The sequence below is a fragment of the Taudactylus pleione genome, unplaced genomic scaffold, assembly GCF_031769625.1.
Source record: "Taudactylus pleione unplaced genomic scaffold, aTauple2 ptg000458l, whole genome shotgun sequence".
NCBI lineage: Eukaryota > Metazoa > Chordata > Amphibia > Anura > Myobatrachidae > Taudactylus > Taudactylus pleione.
In genome coordinates this window covers 1,504,443-1,521,957 of record NW_028284860.1, presented here as the reverse complement: position 1 = coordinate 1,521,957, position 17,515 = coordinate 1,504,443, and the positions used below count along the sequence as shown (strand labels likewise).

The window sequence follows — 17,515 nt, the reverse complement described above, 5'->3', positions numbered from 1 at the left end:
AGGGTCTCCCCACCATGAGCAAATCTATTTTTCCTTCATTGGAGTATCTCAGCCGCCCCCTCTCCTCTGTAGAATGAGAGTCAGAGGAAGTAACAAATTAATATACAGTGTAATGTGTACATCTGATACAGAACAGCAGATGGGACGATGCAGTGAATGACGTGTTGCTGTTACATGTATCATGTAAGAACACATTGCGCTGCTGTATATCGGACCGTGCAGTGTGGACGACGCACGCAATGTATCCTTCCATCACATTGCACCGTCACTCGGTACACAGATCTTAGTGTGTACCTAGCTTTGCAGTCACACAGGGCTCCCTGATATACCAGTCATACTATTAATCCAGCTGAGGCCTCACTAGCAGGTGGGAAATGATGGCATGAATCTGAGAGATGTACAATACAGATTTGATTGTAGATACAGCTGGACTGTAATTTGTAGGATATAAGCCTGAAAGGGAAGGAGACTATTTGTTCACTGTAGTCTTTAATGACCTCAAGTTACCCTTCTTAAAGCCATCAGTAGGGCTAGGCTCATTATAGGCAAACATTTCATTTTATCATAAATATGAGATCACACTGGTTATATAGGGTTGGATTAGCAGACCTACCTCGCCAAGTCCATTGGTTTCCCAAATGTATTGAATGCTAACTTAGTTGAGCCACAATTATTTTGACTAGGGACCTGATTCAGCAAGGATTGCTATTCTGCTTATATGCACGCAACGCAGTTGTAATATGCAAATGTTTGCATTCACATTGCTATTGCAGCCTACCATAAGGACTCCCACTTCCCCCTTACTCACATCCGTATACTTTGGCAACATAGCAAAACAATCGGTAACATCGGACCCATAAAAAATATATATTCTTCTCTTCTTTTTTCCTACATATTTTAGCATGCCTTGGGATTCAAAATTTTTCTAATTTCTCGCAAACTATCTTACTTGCTGGCTTTAGCTCCGGAAACCAAATAAACTCTTAAGGCCCCCATACCTCTGCGACGGATTGTCACGATGGGATCGGAAATGCCGCGGCCATCGATGTTCCGCGATCCATCGCAGGATCGGGGAACTTCTGCATGTTAAATTTCACCGATCTGCAAATTGCGATAATTTTTTGATCGTGATCGGCATATCTGTGAAATCTAACATGTTGGAGTTCAGCGATCCTGCAATGCCGGGTTGCAGGATCGCAATATCTCTTCAATCAGTCGCTGATGTATTAGGGGCTTTTAGTCAGTAATCCTAATGTTCAGTTTCCCTAAACCATACCTCTACAAGCATAATTTGTGTTGTCTTTGGATCCTATGATCATTGTGCAGTCAATAAATCAGTCAATTTGTACAAATACTGATAAGTAAATTTCTTGTTCCAGACTTGGTCTGAGTTTATTTATTTTTGTCTGTTTGTTTTTTTACATATTTTATTGACAGATTGACAAAATTACATTACAATAAGTATTACATTGTCAGGTATCAAACATAATACATAGCATACAGTTTAGAACATTAATACATTGACAGAGAAATATCTATATTGTATTCTATAAAAAAATAGAAAAACAGAAATAAAATAAATAATAATATTAATACTAGCCAGATATAGTTGTTAGAATGGTACACCTGTGGCTAAAACTTCCAAATTGTACCAGGTTGTTAAACTGAAACATTTTCTCAGTGCGTCCTTTATAACATCGGAAAGTGTAGAAATATATGGAAGCCAAACATCAAAACATTTTCCTGTCATTTTTCTCCTTGTATAAGGAAGTTTCGTTCCAATCCATTAAAAATAAAGCGAGTTTGGTATGGAATAAATGTATGGGGATATGTTCTGTTGAGATCCAGTGTGACAGAATAGTTTTTTTTTAAAAACGATTACGTTTAGGTAATCTACATTCCCTAGAAATTGGATAGATACCCCAAAAAACCCATTCCTTAGTGATCCTAAATTCTATTTTTATATCAGTATTAATATACGTTTGGAGAGAGTTCCAGAAAGACCGGACTTGAGAACAAGACCACAAACAATGCATAATATCTGCGTCGGGGGCATTACATTTTTAGCAGTTTGAATTTTGTTCTTCCCCCCTATAATAAATTTTAGTTTCGGGGTGAAGTAGGCCCTATGCAATATTTTTATATACATTTCCATATATGATGCTGAAACTAAAATTCTATTGAATTTCATATAAGCCTCTAACATAGTCGTCATGTTGAGATCAGGGAATGCTGCCTTCCATTTTAACAAACCCACCGAACCTGTTTCCAAATCAAGCTCAGGACGGGAATGTGTATATATGGTGGAGGTAGTGAGGGGGTTTTTAGGCTTGTAGAATAATATCTTCTCTAGAGAGCACAATTAAGTTTGTGAATACAAATAATCTCCAAGTGCTTAACAAAATATCTCCAAATTGTTTTATTTTAATATTTATGGGCATATTTATTAATGTTATATTTACTAAAATAGTGTGAAAACAGGTATTTTTACACCTTTTTTCTACATTTATTTTAGTTTCACCTAAATGTACTAAAGGACAATTGCAGGAGAATTCACAAAAATTCTCTTCCAAGTCCTGTTTATTGGATTATTTTAGATAGCAAATCACATTTCCCATAATTATTATTGGAAATGTGATCTGCTCAGATTGTAAAAAATAAAATAACGGGGGTAGCCTTGTGATAACGCCACCTGGAGGCGGCGTTATTAGGGCTTTCCCTAGTTTCATCGACTCCTGCTCTGACAGTCAAAACAGAGCTGCGAGCCGGTGCCTGTGATCAGCCTTTTGTTCCTAAATAGATCACAAGCTAATTACAGTAAAAAAAACTGCACTAAGGGTACCGATGAACTGTGATCCGGTGAGCTCTCTGACTCTGGTCAGCTGATCGCCAGGATCCTGCTCTGTGACCCCTGGTCAGCTGCTCTGTGCTGTAAACTGACATGCCGACATGTCAGTTTACAGCACAGAGCAAGGATCCCAGCGATCAGCTGACCGGAGTCACAGAGGAGATCACTGGTTACCATGCAGGTAAGTTTTAGTTTAGCGGGAGCAGTGCAGGGGAGAGATTTGCAGGGACAGAGCTTTCACACAAGCTCTGTGCCTGCATGTGATATTTAATACATCCTTCAATGTATTCTTATATCGCATTGCGAATTTATCACATCCGATTCGCATTTGAGATTATTTATTTGTATGCTTTCTTAATATCCTAGTTTTTATACGTTTTTAGGCCCCATATTTCAGCATTTCTGGTAGCAGAGCCACTTTAATTTCCTGTCAGGCAGATATAATCAGCTTGTGATACGTACCCTTTCCTCACAGGGACTTTAAAAGGATGATGCACCCTATGCAGAGTACAAATTGGCAAAAGCATCCATTCATACATCATACGCCACCATGCCGTCTATCCAGTGAACTGTATTCATGCAGGAAAGTAGGAATTAGCCGTATCTACCCAGGCCTGGGTTATTTATACATTGGCTCCTGTAACAAGCTTCTATTTCTAGTTCCTGTTGATGTTTCTTACATAGTCAGCATTTCTCAGTGTGCAACCAGTGACTATAAAGGGAAGCAGATGTCATGGCTGGAGGAGTTTCAGTGACCATCTAGCAAGTGTTTACATCCAGCACTTAACTGAAGGGATTGACGCTTCAAAGAATAGTCTCCAGAGCTGAAAACATGCAGACTGCAAGACTTACAGTATAAATAGCACCATTATATGATCAGAATTAATTCACTTCATGCAAACACATCAGTTACTGTGCACATACAAACCAGTAAGGACATGTAGGCCCGCGTCTTTCTGAAGGACATAAAGTGCATAGTTATTAGCATATGGTTCATTCTATTATTGATCACTCTGGAGGTTTGTGACTGCAGGGTAAGGGTGGGGTGCGGTAGGGGGATTATAATTAATGTACATGAACAAGGCAAATTCCCCATTTAAATACAGTAGTAGATAAAAATTGGGGTAAACCTAAGATTATTTATGGTAGTGAAGGTGTCATATGTGGCCAATCAGTTGGCTCACTTTTGTAAACTGATTGGTATAAATTCAGTGATAGGTAAAGGGCAGCCCTGACTGAGCCTTCACTTGTAGCTCTAAGCTGGTTCTGCTGTGTTATAGCTTAATGAGTTTGATATTTGAATGTACTGATTTAATATGTTACTGAGATAAAGGGTAACATGCATCCTTTGAATGTGAGGTTATCCAGATGGAAGATCTACAGTGTCTAGATACGGTCAAGAAGTCGACTGTTAAATGGTCGACATGGACTTGGGTCGACAGTGTCAATTGGTTGACTCATAGTTTTTCCGAATTTTTTTATGGTTAGGGCTAGGATGAGGTATAGGGTTAGGCACTTGGCAGATTGTTAGGAGTAGGTTGTGGAAGGGAGCAGTTAGGCACCAGGGGGAGGGCATAGGCGTCTTATAATGGGTGCAAGGTGTGCGGTGCAAACAGGCCCCTGGTCCACATCGCATACACTGTACCCATAGTTAATAATATTCACCTTTCCGCTGAATCCGGTGTGTTGCTTCGCAGTGCTGCAGAGCAGAAAAAAAAATCACTTCGAAAATGGCGGCAGCCATTTTCCCGGTGACCTGCTCTTGCACAGAAAAGATGTCCACGGGACATTTTCCTGCAGACCCGCGCATGCACAGTAGGTTCTGGCATGAAGCTAGAATCTACTGCTCTCAGGGCCTGATTCAGAGCCGGACGCTCTGACCAGAGCGCTCGCTCTGAATCAGGGGCCTCCTACCTAAAAATGGAGCGGCCTCCTGGCCGCTCACATAGCTGTGGGTGACCACCCACAGCTTATGCGAGCGGCCAAAAAGATGGTCACAATGGTCAAGACCATCGGGACCATCGGGCTTGCGATGAGACCCTGCGGTAGGGTCTCGCTGCCGCAAGCCCAGGAGTGCTTTTGGCTCTATCAGAGCCAAAAGCACTCCCACTGACATCACTTGTGATGTCAGTGGGGCCGGACCCAGCTCCATCTGGGCAGCAACGCCCCCGGCACGCCCACCAAAGGGGGCGTTCTGTCACTCACCATCGACAGCACGCCCCCTTTGGTGCGAGACCCATAGCGACAGCTTGGCTGTCACTATGCGGGTCTCGCGCATGCGCACGACGGAGCTCCCTCCGTCGTGCGCATGCGCATTAGGGCACCATCGACCCGCTTGCTAGCAGGTCTGAATTAGACCCTCAGTGTGCTGACAGAGAGGAGGGGGCCCAAACCGAGGCTGTACAAGGGCCCCCCTCCTCTCTTAAAATGCCCCTGGGGGAGGGTTAGGAGGGTCAGGCACTAGGGGAGGATTAGGGTTAAATTATAAAAAAAAAAAAATAAAAAAGAAAAAAAAAAAATGTTGACCTTTTGACTAGACATTGTCAATCTTTTTATACCACCCTTGAATGTTAGTGGGACAATGCAGCCATTGAAGTACAGTATATCAGGTTGCCTACCACAGTTCTATGTTATCTGTGACATACATACAAAGTATATATTCACTAATATAAAAATGGTTTATTTCTCTTTCAACTTAAATGCAGATGACTAACAATTGTAGCAAAGTTTCTTTCATCTCTCTGTTACCCCATTTCTGCATGTAACTCCTATGTGCTCGGGAAGAAATTCAGCAGAGAAACTACGGAAGTATTGTTATTACTTCCAGGCTCATAGTTTGTCTGACAGTCCACGTTTGAAGTTCTGTTGGACAAAGGGTTACTCACAGTGATAGTAATACTATGAGCCTTACTGTGCACACCCAAAGCCTTGCCCTTTTGTAGTATTCACATTTCCAGTCGGAAGGGATATATGAATGCATAAGTTGTATTAGGCATTATTTTGTTTTCTGAAGATAGACTATCCATTGCTTTATACAACTTTGTGCTGTGTGATACATTATTAGGTGGTCAAAACTAGTCAAACCAGTTATGATAAATTATTGTTGCAGAGTTCATTAACTTATATTGACTTCATAATGTGAAATTTGTGCACACCAAGCTATCCTAATAATTTAGGCTGCAGTTTTTTATAGTAACTGTTAGGCTGGGAACACATCACATGATTGTGCAAGCCAGCAACTGTGCAATTCGATGTAACAATGCATCACGCACGCCATACACTTTGTATGATCCGGTGTACAAAAGCGCAATGTATCATTACATGCTGCATGCAACTGCACCGCATCGTTCCTTGCATCGTCCCATCTGACATGCAGGACAGCAGAGTGGATGATGCGATGAAAGACCATCCAGAATGACGGATCGGGCATACGCACCAAACGATGTGTACAATATATCGTTTCAATCCGAGATAGAACAATATATCATACCATACACCTTAACTCATAACCCATCTGAGGGTTTTGACTTTGATGTAAGTCTATCAAGTAAAAAATCCTTTCAGATGATAGATTGCAAGCTTGCGAGCATGGCCTTCCTACCTACTGTATTTATCTGTCTGTTTATTACCCAGTTTTATTCCATTAATGTTCCAATTGTAAAGCGCAGCGGAATATTCTGCACTATATAAGAAACTGTTAATAAATAAATAAGACCAATATGTTACTGTGCCTATAAATGCCAGATTTTTAACTCTACGGTGTCCATTCTTTCTTAAGGAAAACCATAAACATTTAAGGCAAATCCTCAGTCTGATATATACTGATTTTGTCCTAAAATCATATTAATGACTCTTCACAATACAGTAGTAAATACAATCCTGGCAATCGGTCTGTTTATAGCAGGGTGTCTGGCCCCAAAAAGAGAATGATGCTGAATACAAATCAGATGAAAATCAATAGGACATGTTGGAATCTTTCCCCTATACCTATGCCATGCTCTGACTGCACGAACAGGCCACGGGAATAACCAGAAATATTGCAGCTGCTCAGTCATTGTCCCAATGGCAATATCATGCCCAATTTAGCCACCCCTATGACAAGTCATATTTGATACCAACATGGCAAAACCATGTTGGCTTTGTCTTTTTAAATAATTGTTGCTTTAAGTCTACAGCTCAAATTACTGGATAATTCCTTTTCCTGGACAAAATATCCTTGTATAGTGTAAATGTTGTGTTTGTTTGTTTTTTTACTTCTTATACAAATGTTTATCTATTGTGATTCCATTTTTTGTTTTCAACCTACTCATTTTATTTTGTTTTCATTTTCTCCTAGATAAGTGGAAATAAATTTGCAATGAAAGACCACCAGCAGGTCAAGGTTCAGCAATTATTTGATGACTCTGGCAATCGCAGGGGTAGTGGTGTAATCTTAGGAGCGGACTACGCATTGCCAGTGCTGACCAAAGAAAAGAGCTCAGACAGTTCAGGCACCTCAAAATCCAGTGATGGCTCGACCAAGTCCTCCAAGGCCCCATATTTAAGTCCTGAGCAATCTCTTAAACAAAATAAACACCAGCTGACCTCCTTTGAAGTGCAAGAAATTAGTAACTTCCATGAGATCTACTTTGTGGGTCCAAATGCAAAGAAAAGACAAGGTGTTGTAGGGGGTCCTAACAATGGAGGGTATGATGATGACCAAGGTGGATATACATTGGTGCCCCATGACCATGTGGCTTATCGATATGAGGTGCTGAAGTTAATTGGGAAAGGTAGCTTTGGTCAGGTGGCAAAAGTTTATGACCACAAACTCCACCAGCATTTGGCCCTAAAGATCGTCCGTAATGAGAAGAGATTTCACCGGCAGGCAGCGGAAGAGATCCGGATCCTGGAACATCTAAAGAAACAAGATAAGACTGGGAGCATGAACGTAATTCACATGCTGGAAAGTTTTACGTTCCGCAGTCACATCTGCATGACCTTTGAGCTTCTGAACATGAACTTGTATGAACTAATTAAGAGAAACAAATTCCAGGGTTTTAGCCTACAGCTAGTTCGGAAGTTTGCCCACTCGATCCTACAATGCCTGGAAGCTCTACACAGGAATAAAATCATCCACTGTGACCTTAAACCAGAAAACATTTTGCTTAAACAACAAGGACGCAGTGGAATTAAAGTGATTGACTTTGGATCCAGTTGCTTTGAGCACCAGAGAGTCTACACATATATTCAGTCTCGTTTCTATAGGGCACCAGAAGTAATCATTGGAAGTCGTTATGGCATGCCCATTGATATGTGGAGCTTTGGGTGTATTTTGGTGGAACTGTTGACTGGCTACCCACTGTTCCCCGGCGAGGATGAGGGAGATCAGTTAGCGTGCATGATGGAACTCCTTGGGGCTCCACCTCCAAAGGTTTTAGAACAAGCCAAGAGGGCAAAGAATTTTTTCAACTCCAAGGGCTATCCTCGCTATTGCACAGTCAACACACTTCCTAATGGTTCTGTAGTTCTAAACGGAAGCAGGTCACGCAGAGGCAAGATGCGTGGTGCTCCAGGCAGCAAGGACTGGTTGGCAGCACTAAAGGGTTGTGAAGATGCTCTTTTCATCGACTTCTTAAAAGGTTGTCTGAACTGGGATCCGACTGCACGCATGACCCCTAGTCAGGCTCTGAGACACCAGTGGATCTGTAAGCGGTTGCCTAAGCCCCCAGTAACAGACAAGTCTTCAGGAAAAAGGATTACAAGCCATACCAGCTCTTTCCCAGGGATTGTCTCTAAATTACCCCCCGTAGTGGGTGTGGCCAATAAATTACGAGCCAATTTAATGAATGACTCTAATGGGAGCATACCACTTCGAACTGTATTGCCCAAACTAGTCAGCTAATTCTTATTGATGTTAAGCACAGCAATGAAAATATTTTGCTGCCCACAACTTATCCACCATAATTTGAAAAGATTTAGCATTTTAATTATTACATCAAAGAAAAAAAAGCAGAAAATAAATATTAATCCTGACCGATTTTAGCTATGTATAATCAGGATCAATTGTGTGTCAAGGGCTAAGCATTTCAATCGCCATCTGGTACAAACTTGATTCTTTATCGAATAGTTCAGTATGTCATTCTTGTGAATAAGCAAAAGCAATAATAACCGAATGAAGGAGTAAAAGTAATGACCTCTGTTTACTTGTTATGCTGTCATTTAAGTCTTCAGAGAATATGAGGTACCAATTAATCCAGCAGTTTTGCCCACATTTGCTGCCTCCTCTTGGCCAGCCGTGCAGTTTGACAAAAGTTAGGCGCTGAGAAGACTTTTGGCCATGAGAGAGAGCTATGACGATACTTAGTATGCTACCTTCATTTACAGGGTTATTTGGGAATGCCAACTTTTCAACCACTTACAAATGTTTTGTTTTTAGATGGATGTAGATGTGCACTCATGCTTTCCAGCCATGGTGCTGATACTGTCATGGGACATAGTAGAGTAATTTCTAGGGAATTACAAAAAAAACATAATTGTCCCATTTTTATTACTGAATTTTAAGTCGGTCAACCCATAAAATTCTTCAGTTTCTTAGAAATTACCAATACAATAACAAATGTATAGAACATTGTAATAACAATTAATGAGAGGTTTACTCTTGCTTTGTAATATTTTAATATTTGTACAAGGATAAAAGAGTAAACAATATTAGATATTCTCCCTTCTAAATATCTACAGAAAAAATATTCAGAATTAATGTCAAGAACAAAAGTGCGAAGCACCTTTTAACAGTTGGCAAATGTTGGTTGTGTGAAGGAGGGGAGCCCACAGTAAAGCTGCAATGTGCAGCTGGCACCTCTCATTTACTTCTGCCAATGCCAGGATAATGTTTATCCCTATTCTTCCCAACTAAAAGGCTGGGTACTTCTCTGTTTTAAGAAAACCAGCTATATAAAAACATCTTCAAATGTAGATCCACCTCTACTAAGCCTGTTACATTTTTTAGGCAGTTAAGACAAAGCTTACCACTTTGCCTTCTATCTTAATAACATTGGTGCACCTACATCCCAAATTCTTGCTATTTTATGTACCCCCTTCTGTGATTGTTTTTAAGATGGTACAAGTTGGATGCAAAGTATATATGACTGACTGAGTTAAATGCTAAACAATGACCTGTAGCTAATGATGTTCATTCCAGCTTCAATGTTGTCACATTTTCTGATTGCCAACAATTTGCTTGCAGATTTATTTAACTTGGTGCTAAGTCCAAGGGCTAAGGGTTCGTTCGTTGTTGGGGTGCAATGCTCAATTTGTGGATCAAATGAGTAATCAGCCATATTCCTACAATGCTTTTATTCAAAGTCACATTTGATATGATGTGTGTGGGATAGAGTGCTAATGCCTGTTTTTTTTGTTTTTTGTTTTTTTTTAATTGGCAAATTTAAGTATTTGAAGGCATTCCTGTCAATTTTTAATAACTACTGATGTTTGGGCAGAATATTTTGTTAAATGTGGTTTTTATAATTGGTTTATCCTCCAATGGACTGTGCTGGGCTTTTGGAGACATGGTAAGATGTCATCCCCAAGCACAGTTTATCCTTTTCATTACAAGTGTGGATGCTCTGAGCAATCTCTATAGGATAATGTATTGGGATAAAACATTGCAGTTAGTATCAGAATTTATTTATTTCAGTCTGATGTACTCTGCCTTGTTTAAAGCTTTAAGGTACACACATATGCAACATTTTTATGGATTTTAATCAAAATCAATTATTAATTAACTAAACCTGATAAATAGGTGAACATGCCCAGAAATATGCTATAACTATGATTATAATCATTGTTCTAATATGGGTGATCAAAAGCTTCAGCCTTGTGTGATCATATTTCTGAAAGGGTTTTTTTTTTTTCCTTTTTAAATAAAAATTTTTTTTTTGTGTGTGCCACATGTATGGGTAATTGTAAGATCTAGAATATCATTGCTTTGTGAGTACAAATTGTGTGGGCATCTTAAGACCAAAGAAATTACTACGGACAGTATATAATTTTGTCCATAAATAGTATTGATCATAGTAGAGCAGTGCTTATAGATGTTCCACAACATGTCCGATACAGATTTAGATGACCTTGTACACACAAGCAATAAGTGATCGATATCTTTGAGTTCCTATTACTATATTTAACCCTAGCCATAAAAGTATTTGTAACACACAGCCTATATTTCCCATGTCCATCATCTAGGTTATCATTGTAATCTATATTGAGGACTTTTTTAATGATACCTTATATCTAATGTAAATTATGTGTTATATAAAGTTTTTTTTATATCAATTAAAAACAAAGGCTAAAAATTGAGAATACCAAATGAAGCTAAAAAGGAAAAACAATGGGTCTGATTTTGAGTCGCACACAATGTAAGCGCATCGCTGGCCGCCCGCTGCGAACAGAATGTGAGTGAGCTTCAAATGTAATGCTAATGTACGCTTCTGAATGATCGTGTTGCCCCACTACACTCTATGCGAGGGCAGCCATCATCATCTGATCTTACACTTACCCCATGCCAGGTACAGACGAACCATCTGAAACGTGCGTCCACTCGTTCACTTGAGGGTTGTCGCAAATTGGCTTTGTTGCCACCCATTTAGCAGCCACAGTGACACAGCTGAGATGTGTACAGCTCTGAATCGTGCGAATGTTTGCAAAGATGCATATGCAGCCCGCAATGCATGCTGGATGCGGCCACATACAAAGTTACATGCGACTCGGAATCAGAATTGTAAAAGCAGCAGAGCATGTGCAAGCTAGACCCCATCATCTGGAGGCTTACATCCTTGCTCCATTTTCAGTTTAAAAATGTTTGACCGGTCAGAATGATGTTGGGGTTTGCAGGTGATTGAGAGACTAGAAGGAAAGTGAATAGAATGTAATGTAAGTTTTAAATTGCAGGTTTTTTTTCCCCAGGATAGGTTTGACCCTATCACAGCTGGGTATAATCTTCATTAATGTTGCGATTCAGGCTTAGAAGGGTAGTATTTTATGGAAGAATGAAGCAGGTTTATGAGAGCATCTGATGGAAGGTGGTTTTATCCTTTTGTGTGATTCTCTTTTTCGTGTTCATGAAAGTGCTGGATGAGACTCTGCAGTGGTCACGTGCGCACAGCACAGGTGTCACTACAGACAATGGCAGAGAGATCACAGGAATAATGAAGGCAGATGACATTCTAGATCAGAGGCACCAGTGACAAAGAGCAGGATAAACCACAATGAGAAACCGTGACACACCCTGACTGTGCTTCCCTCTTTTCTGAAACGATTGGGCCTCTTAGGGAGGGTGCACAGATGGAAAATTTACAATGCATAGTGTAACCAAAAAGCACAACAGTAACAAGCACTCTTGTTGCTGAGCTAAACAGAGTCTTTATCCCATCCCCGCAGCTGAAAACCCCTGAGCTTGTCAATCCTCTGAGGAAAAGAGGATGTAATCACCCCTCTTGTGCTAGGAAGGCCTTTTTTTCTGCTATGTGCCACATACATTTTCTTAGGTCAGAGACTGTTTCCTGTAAATAGAATGTGTACAGGAAATCCTGCATGCTTCAATAGAACATTTGTAAGTTGCTGAAATGAAAGAGTCACGTCTGTAAGTAACCTGGCTTAGATATGTCTGGTAAGAAAATGTGCAGGAAGTGTACTGATGACAAAGATGTCATGTTTTCTATATTAGGAAGATGTTCAGAGGAGAAACTGCATATGGAAATATTCCACCTCTGGACTCCCTTTCCCCCAAGTATTAGACCTGCAGGTACAGTATCGCATGTCAGGAGATGGGTCACCCCGCCAGCACTTGCATAGCCTGGAGGAGTTCAAATACATAAAACTACTACTAACTTCATTGTTGTTTAATGAATGGGCTGTAGCAAGTTTTAAGCTGGGTACAAAGTAGACTCTCTGTCGTTTTGAGGCAAATCGGAGCGTCAAGTGTGTACGCACTATTGCTTGCTCCCGTGCGTCGTTCATTGCATCTTCAGACCTGCCTGCAGTGCAGGCTGATCTCAAGATCCAGTGGCCGACATCATGCTTCTGGATGTGGTGGGAGAACGATATATTGGGCGGTCGTACACCAGATCGTGCAGTGTGTACAGACCGCCCCATATGTCATGGCGGCACATCTGCCGTAGCTGGGTACACACATTGTCTAGTGTGTACCCAGCATTACACTCCTGCCCAGTTATTTATATAGAATGGTTTTAGTATGTGAGCTTGGAGGACTGTAATAGCTAACATTAGCGAATCCATGTTCTCCACCCATGGCCTTAACAGAGAGAGACTGCTGCCTGTTCAGTTCTGCCCGTCTTTTTTCCACAAGTCCAGGCTTGGGGGAACCCCCGCATTTCTACTACTTGGTGGATGGGGGGAGCAATCTTTGATGCATGGAGTAAACCTTTTAAGTTGTGGCTTTGTATGTAGTGCAGTTGGAAATGTAAACAAAAAATTTATAGTACTTAAGAAACGGAAATGTGATCAGTTATTTATTGAACATTTTATAGATTTATGATTGGTTGACAATGTGAACAAGAGTGTTTGTTGGAGTTCGAGCACTTGCTCAACAGATCAGATTATAATTCCCTATTTTATCCCTTATCTTTGCAGTGCTGGTTTCATTGTTGGTTAAGCACAGTGGTGGTCAGGGTGGTTGAGATTGGAGTTGGGGGGGGGTTTGAATGAGATGTAAATATTCTAGACAAACATATGAAAGTACAATATATATGCACCTTTTGGATAATGCCATTTATATTACTACTTTTTAGAAGTTGTTTTCTGTTCAGAACTGCAATGTTTTGGGTTAATTTAAAAAAGGGCTTTCTCATTAGTACTTTCTCCATCAACAAAGCTCATGAACAGTAAGAATTTCATATACAGTGTAACTCCCGCTTTTATTTCTGTTACACATCCATTTACAAATGTGCGGTGGGTAATGTTTTATTCAAAACATTTATTTTGCTCCATGTCCTGTTATGTTGCATTGTGTTCCCATAAAGAGGTTGCATACATAAGTCTAAAAATATATGCTACAATGAAATTCTGAGGAGAATCTTAATGATATGAGAGGAATCCAATCTATTTCTCCCCAGCATGTTGTAGAAGGTTACCTGCAAATCCAACGTGTGTGGACGTTCTTCCACATTTTGTTTTTGTCTGGTAATGGCTTGCTGGAAAATATGACGTACGTACAGTATTTTAAGAACATTTTGTGAGAATATATTTATTTGGTGTATTCCTTTGCAAAATGTTCGTCATTGACCTTATGATGGCTTATAAAAATCCAGTGATGTGTTGCAGATGGCTCCAACTGGTATGTTGTGCATCCCAATGTTTCCATGTCACACTCACTTGTTACGTCAAACACCGACTTTCTCCCTGCGCTGACTCCACAGATGCCAATGTTTACGTCTCAAAGAAATTGTCCCATCATACAGTTTGCTCTTTTTAAGGCCATGTGCTCATTAAAATATACATCTTAAACATTTAAATTTTTCGTACCTACTGTGAGCTATGTTTTGTATATATGTGGCACTATGAAATGTGTGGTTTTTAAACCTTGAATGTTTTTTTTTCCTTCTTTTTTAATGTGACGTGTAGGATTTGCTATCCTATGGATCCAGCATCATATTTCTACCAAATAAGATGTAAAATGAAATATGCAAATAATTTTTACATTTGTAAATCGGGGTCCAATTGTATTATCTGTCCATATTGAAATAAAAACAGTTTTTTCCAAAGTAGCACTTTGTGTTTTCATTTTTATTTCTTTATGTATAAAGCATTGTGCGGAGAAAGGAAAAAAAAAAAAAAGTGTATGTACTGTATATATGTGTCCTCTTGCATCTATGACTCCATAGGATTGCATGGTGTGAATGCAACGTGCGGCATGGCGTCCAGGTACTAACTTGAAGAGGATCGGGCCCTGGAGAACGGGATCCGGTGTCACATAGCTGCACACATAGCTTGGAAGGCTGGGGCACAGAGTAGCATGTCGGCCAGTGCTGTCTGCCATACGTGCGCAGGCAGTGTGTCAGAGCGGGAGCCGCAAAGAGAGCCCGGCGGCGTCATGTTATCGGGAGGCATAGGTCTCAGGTGTGGATTGGAGGACATGCTGCTGTCCGCGGTGATTGGTGTGGGAGCTGCTTAGATTGTCATTTACCCGGCCGCTGCGGACCAGGTCATTTAAAAAAAACTGAGCCGATAATCGCCTATAGTGCGTATTTTGCGATGTGTGTGTGTGTGGAGTCCAATACTGGTGCTTCTTTTATATGTAATTGATCCCCACACTTTAGAATTCTCCCGATGGGGTAGTGGAATGGAAGGGATGGTATCTTGAATGAGTAGATGATCACAGATGGTAGGGCTTTATACAGTCAGGTCCTATAATGAGACCCTTACACCAGATGTACCCAAAGAGTAGTACAACAGCTTTTAGTGTAAAGTATTGCAAATTTATTTTGCTTAAAAAGTAACAATGACCTATACATAAAAAAATTACTTCAATTAATAATAGAACACCACCAATGGTATATTGGCAACACTAATCCTTTGTCTAGCCCTGTTATTGGGGTACAGGTTCTTGGTTGTTGGCAGACCAATATGGCGGTTCCATAAAAAATAATCATGCGTTTTGTCCATAGGCTTTCATCAGGGGTATAGCTTTAAAAATAAAATTAGATTAAAAATAGGTGTCTTACAAGTGCACAGTTAAAATTTTACACAATAAGGGGTGGGGCTTAATGACGCGAATCGCTCCATTTAGCTCCGTCCCCTGCTCACGGATGTGCAAATCGCGGGGATTTACTGTAGAGGGGGCGTAGCCTAATTATGACTGTAGCCTGGTCTCGCCCCCCCCCCCCCGACGCTGAGAGCACCTGGTCCTCTCCGGCTGCCCCCGGAAAGACAACTTAACAGTCGGCTAGTATATTAGGTCATTATTTTCCGCCATCCATCTGAGTTTTGTTTTGTATCTCCAAGGGGTATATTTACTAAAGTGCAGGTTGTTGCCCATAGCAACAATTCAGATTTTAGCTATTATCTTCTAGAACAGTGATTCCCAACCTCGGTCCTCAAGGCACACTAACAGTCCTGGTTTTAGGGATAGCCATGTTCTAGCACAGGTGGTTAAATCAAAATAACTGAGGTACTAATTAAGTCATCTGTGCTCAAGTAGGCTAACCTTTAAAACATGGATTGTTAGTGTGCCTTTAGGACTGTGGTTGGGAACCCTTCTAGAAAGTGCTAGAGATAGAAGTAGAATCTGATTGGTTGCTATGGGCAACATCTCCATCTGCTATAACCCGCACTTTAGTAAATATACCTCAAAGTGTTTGTCACTTGGGTGCCCCATGGTTTTTTTTTTTTGTTTTTTTTTTGCACTCTGTGCAACAGGGGGTTGTAACTGGTCATTTGTGGGCCCTATAGCAATATATGAAGGGGACCTGTGTACTGCCCAATAGAAAAAAAACAATACAAAAAAAAAAACCTCATATAGAAAGACGGTTCAGACAAAGAAGACATGCCCCCACAGCTGTGGGTCCCTTAGCAGCTGCACCCACTGCACCTATAGTAGTTACGCTCTTGCTCAAGTCGTTTCTTACTTCTATGGGGGACCTTTGAAGAAATTGAACCTCCTTAAGAAGCGTTTGGAGCCGGTAGTCAGTATGCATATAGAAGATGATGTGGTACGGAAGCCACTTGCTTGCGTAGGAATAATAGATCATCTTCATACAACAGAGGTTCAACTGGATAATACATAGTAATAGAAGTTTTAGAACAGGGGAAAATGTGAACTTCCTATATCAAACACCTGGAGACACACCATCCTCTTACATCTCTACAGTGCCATCCCCCCTGCATCTCTCAGCATCATCCTCAATGCTTCTCTCCAGCACCAAACCCCTTGTGTTATTTCAGCATCATCCCCCTTGTCTCTCCTCCAGCTCACCCCACCTGTGTTACTTTGCTGCAGCCCCATCTCACCTTGGATACGTTCAATATCCCGCCGGGATGCATCCCATACCCATCCCTCTCATCTTCTATGTCTTCTCTTCTGCACACAGTTTCTGCTCTCTTTCACTCTTTTCTTGATGATGTAAAAAATTGCTGCAGGGATCAGAGAAGCGGGAGGCAAGCCGACAGACATAGCACCACCCAGTGGTGTACCTAAAATATTTGGAACCCAAGGCGGGTCATTCAGCACCCCCCATCCCCATCAAAAATGCTCCACAGTGCCAAACCTGTATGCCACACAGTTCCCAACCTTCCAATATACCCCAGCGTTCTCCCCCTGTATGTTCACCTCCCGTTTTCCGGCTCCTCTCTTAAATAGCTCTGGGCCTCCGGCTCTGTATGAAATGTGCATGCAGAGTCCCTTTGCTTCACAAATGTGATGTCATGTGACACTGAGGGAACATGGGGGTCACTCTGTGATCTGCAGACAGTGTATGCATACTATGCACAGCCATGGCAGCCAAGCAGTCCCCGGCCAGTAACAGGTGAACCTGTTGGGCACCTTTTCGGCCCACTGCAGGGTCAGGGCCCCAGCGGAGGCATAACTGGTTCCGCTTAACAAAACAGGTTTTGGAACGCAGACAACTTTAACCCCTGGGTCTCTCCAATCTCTGTTATGCGCAGTGGAAGTCA

General features: G+C 41.1%; 1 protein-coding gene across 2 annotated transcripts in view; it reads left to right on the top strand.

The window, feature by feature from the left end:
• DYRK3 (dual specificity tyrosine phosphorylation regulated kinase 3) overlaps nt 1-14,610 on the top strand; it is a 29,817-nt gene extending 15,207 nt beyond the window's left edge. For both annotated transcript variants that reach the window (XM_088448559.1, XM_088448560.1), the window contains one exon: nt 7,185-14,610. In XM_088448559.1, coding sequence (XP_088304685.1) covers nt 7,185-8,732 — 1,548 coding nt within the window. In that variant the 3' untranslated portion in view covers nt 8,733-14,610. The remainder of the gene's footprint in view (nt 1-7,184) is intronic.
• The last annotated feature ends 2,905 nt before the right edge of the window (nt 14,611-17,515 follow it).